This window comes from Eptesicus fuscus, chromosome 1, assembly GCF_027574615.1.
Source record: "Eptesicus fuscus isolate TK198812 chromosome 1, DD_ASM_mEF_20220401, whole genome shotgun sequence".
NCBI lineage: Eukaryota > Metazoa > Chordata > Mammalia > Chiroptera > Vespertilionidae > Eptesicus > Eptesicus fuscus.
In genome coordinates this window covers 16755678-16759892 of record NC_072473.1, presented here as the reverse complement: position 1 = coordinate 16759892, position 4215 = coordinate 16755678, and the positions used below count along the sequence as shown (strand labels likewise).

Sequence of the window (4215 nt, the reverse complement as noted above, 5' to 3'; positions counted from 1 at the left end):
GGTCACTTTATTATTTGTTCCTGGGGCTGTGTTTTTCTAATAAATATATTGCGTATGAAATCCTGCTTTTTGACAGAAGTACATTTTGAAATTCAGTGAAGGAAAATGAATTAAATGGCATGTGGTGTACCACAGACTTGAAGGATTGCCATAGGAAGTGCTCTAGAGGAATTCAGTGTCATGCTCAAGTTCTGCTATGAAGTTTTAGCCTTGAATGTGAGACTATTCCAAGTTCTTTATCTACAAAATGAGTTTGGTTGTCTTTCACATAGGAGTGTGGACATTCACTTGTAATGAATATAAACCATCTGGCAAAGTATTAGGCAAATTTGGTGCTTTTAATGTATGGCAGTTATCTGTAAGATTCTTTGACCCCAGATGATAACCACCTTTCCACACAGAAATTAATTTCCATGCTCTATTACAAAACATGGAACTGTATACAAGGTAGAAAACCACATCAGGCAAAATGTTGCTACCAACTAGAACTAAGTAGACGTTCCCCTATAGAGCATTTGTCGTTTAATAAGGGCGTGGGGTTATCTTCTCTAGCAAGATGCAACTCAAGGTTCAATAATCCCAAGGATCAATCACTTGTCATCCAAACGACACCTAATTTTATGAATTTCATTGCCACCATAAATAGAGCCCACCCTTACTTTTGCCAAGTGAAACTCAAATTCTTTACATGAAGTGCCATTTTCATGGAGTGAAATCTGGCTCTCCCAGCCCATGAAAAGCCAGATTTTCCAGTGGTTCCTTGGCATCTCACTTGGAGCGATATCACCCTTATTTCTAGAAACACTCTAGACATCCTGTGCTCAAAACACCTAGTTTGAACACTATGTTCTCCTGCCCTGGAGCAAGTGGATTGGACCCCTTCCAGTCTGGCCTCAGGTGAGGATTTCTCTCAGCCTTTCCCATATCCCAAGGTAACGTTTCAGATCTGTTTTCCATTTCAGACTTAGTCTCACAAATCTAAGACCCATTACCTGAGGGATTGGCCTCTACTTCACAAATCCTCATCTTCATCCAGCCCATCTTGAAATCCGACTGAAAATTACCTGCACCCCACACCCTCAGGGACTGGAGATTTCCAAGGCCCAACATTGCCTTGCTCACATAATGGACAATAAGGTGCTGTCTTCCACACCTCTTCTGCTACTTGTCATTTACTTATTTTTTACATTGGATGACACCATTAGCCTTCTATCACTAATGCTGCTGATAAACTCTACGTTTTATGGGCAGTGGCTATTAAGCTTCTTTTTCTTACCATCGCTAGTAATTTTAGACAGTTCCAAAGAGCAGAAGGTCTATTAATGCTGGAGAGGGAAAGAAAAGACATGAGCAATAATTCAAATTTATTAGGATTTATTTTCTCAAAAACTTTGAAGGAGATAAGCAAATCCAGGTATATGCTATTTAATTTTATAAGAAAAGAACAAGGAGAATAAAGCACACTAAGAATTAATCAGCAATTACTTTTCTTTTTCCATTTTGTTATCCCAAATATTTTCATAAGCCCAGCAAAAATCCTATTCCTATGCCTTGCACCATAGGAAAAAGAATATATTGGAGGCTTTTCAATCAGTTGGTAATAAACAAAACTCTTAATATTAAACTTCATCTTTAATAAATGTGACATCCATGACATTAATAAACTTAGATTCTGAAGCAAATAAACCTTTACTTAGAAGGAACAACTTTTGAAAATACAAACAACCCTAAAAATAGGTCATCTGCAGAAGAAAAAGAAACCCAAAAGCATAAATATTTTGTTCTCTCCAGAGCCCACTACTCTACTATTCAGAAGGTTGACTGCTCCCCTCAAACTTGACCTGAAAAGGCTGCCTCAGATCTCCCTAGGTGTGGGAGCAGCTGCTGGACTTGGCCTGGGAAGGAGCCCTGTGCTTGGTAAAAGAGCCAACCATGGCTGCGGCTCTCAACCATGCTTTATCTTCCTCATCTCTCAAGGCCTCATCATACAGGATGGGGTAGGCAGTGGGGACCTTGTTGAAGATTCTGGCCAGCACCTCGAGCACTTTCATCTTGCTGATATCAGTGTGGGCTCTTTGGCCCCACAGGAGCACATAGCGGGGAGGATTACTATCGGGAACCTGGCGGCACTCCAGGTACTTTTGCTGAACCAGATCCTTGGTGAGGAATTCCCTGGGCTCCCCAAAGATGGCATGCTTCTTCTCAGGATGGACCCCAAACACATTCAGGAAATTCCAGATCTCCTCTTCAGTGGCGATGTTGCCATTCATGAAGATCACGCCCAGGATCACCATCACCATTGGGGTCTTGGGCAGGACCTCATCACTGCTCAGGTCTCCCTCAATCGGGAGGCCCAGCTTGTTGAAAAAGGCATAGGTGTGGTTGTTGGGATTGACTTCCTTGAACTCAAGGCCAAAGACCAGCTCCATGCGCTCAGAGGCTCTCCTGAGGATCTCAGAGAAGTGCTCCTTGTACTTCCTGTTGACAAACTTCAGCAGTGCATTCTGAGTGATGGGCTCCTTCCTTTGCAGCTTCAAAAGCAGGAACTGCATCACCTTGCTCACCTCCCTGCTTAGAGGATCTTTGCGAGCCTGCAGAGCTGAAGCTGCTGCCTGGGAGGCATTTGCACTTTCCTCAGCTTGGCTCTTGGCAATGGCAGCAAATATTGAGCAAGACATACATGCCTCAGGAGAGCTAGTGGCTGTGGCTCCCTGCGGCTCCTGGGATGGATTACGTGCAGGGGAGCTTGAGGGAGAATCATCATTGGGAGGAGAGGAGGGGGGTTCTTCAACATCCCCTGCTGTGGCCTGAGCACCCTTGAGACTCTGAGTCTCATTCAGGGGCTGTTGGCGTTTCTCTCTTCTGAGCTTACTCTTCTTTCCCCGAGGCATGAGGACACTGGGCAGGGACAGCTGCAAACTTGTTGTGGGAGAGGAGGTGATGCTGGCACCTGAAGAAGGGAGAGTGAGATGGCATGTGCACTCTCAGCAGGAACATTGCACCTGGGCTTTTACCCAGGCCATGTATGCTAAGTCTCAGGGCAGTGCCCCAGGGACCCACAGGGCTCCTGTTCTGCCCAGTCTCTGCCCTAAGACCCTGCAGAGGAAGTTACAGTGTGCCTTAGTCAGAGTCACAGAATCCTACATGGGTGTTCCCTACGTGACTACGGGGTCTGGCGGGGGGTATATATGACCCTGAGTTGGGAAACGCTCACAGCTCTCATTCAGGATCATCAAGTTACTTGTTGGCCAGACCTGGGCCCCCACAACCTGCCCTTTCTCTGAAGGTGACACTCAAACCTCTATGCCACAAGTGTGTGTTGAGATGCTGCTTTTGGCAGGGGGCACCCAGAACTGACATCGCTAAGAGACTTCTTTGTGCTGCATTTTATGTTCCTCAGTCCTCCTCTAGACACCTCACCTGGTCTCCAAGTAGGGTCTCAGAGCCCCAATTTCTGCCCTTAGTTTTACCTCCAAAACCTGTTCAGTATGGGTCATTTCTCAGTGCATTGTAGATTTTCCGCTGGGCACTGGAAGAGTTAGGGTCCTCTGTGTCTATGCTTGTGGCTTACCTTACACTGAGGTCAGTCGGTACCCGGGAGTCAGAGGAGGACCTGAGTTTGACAAGGTCTAGCTGCATTTGCCTGTCTTCTCCCAAATGCAGGATGCACCCATCAAATGGAGGCCCCCTTATGAGAGGTGCTCCAGGATCTCACATCAATCCTGTTTGCCCCCTAGATGTGTATCTAGCATGATTCCCTCTGCTGTGTTGTGAAAGTGCTCTTCAGATGAAAGTCTTCCCCTGCTTAACACCTGAGCAGGAATTAAGTGGCACTTCTGCTGACGAATGCTGGGGCCTATTTGAATATCAGTATTTAGGGATTCTGAGGTATCTCCATGTTATGGAGTCCCTGGTCACAACAGTGGTTATGAGACTTCCCATGACTTAGACATTTTACCTCTGCCAGATTCTGACACCAAGGCACAGACCTCCCTCACTCTCCCTGAGTCTTCCCAGGACCTGGACATCCTCCCTCTGCCAGCCACTCCCACCAAGGCCCCCACCTCCCTCACTCTCCCTGAGTCTTTCCAGGACCTGGACATCCTCCCTCTGCCAGCCCCTCCCACCAAGACAAACACCTCCTTCACATTCCTAGAGTCTTCACAGGACATGGATATCCTGTTTCTGCTGACCTGCAGCCAGCCCCTATCACCA

The 4215-nt window shown here is 46.4% G+C and overlaps 1 protein-coding gene across 1 annotated transcript; it reads right to left on the bottom strand.

The window, feature by feature from the left end:
- Positions 1-1865: 1865 nt before the first annotated feature.
- LOC129148848 (melanoma-associated antigen B1-like) lies at positions 1866-2891 on the bottom strand. Its single transcript, XM_054715012.1, has one exon. It carries the CDS (start codon positions 2889-2891, stop codon positions 1866-1868), a length of 1026 nt encoding a protein of 341 aa, XP_054570987.1.
- Positions 2892-4215: the final 1324 nt, after the last annotated feature.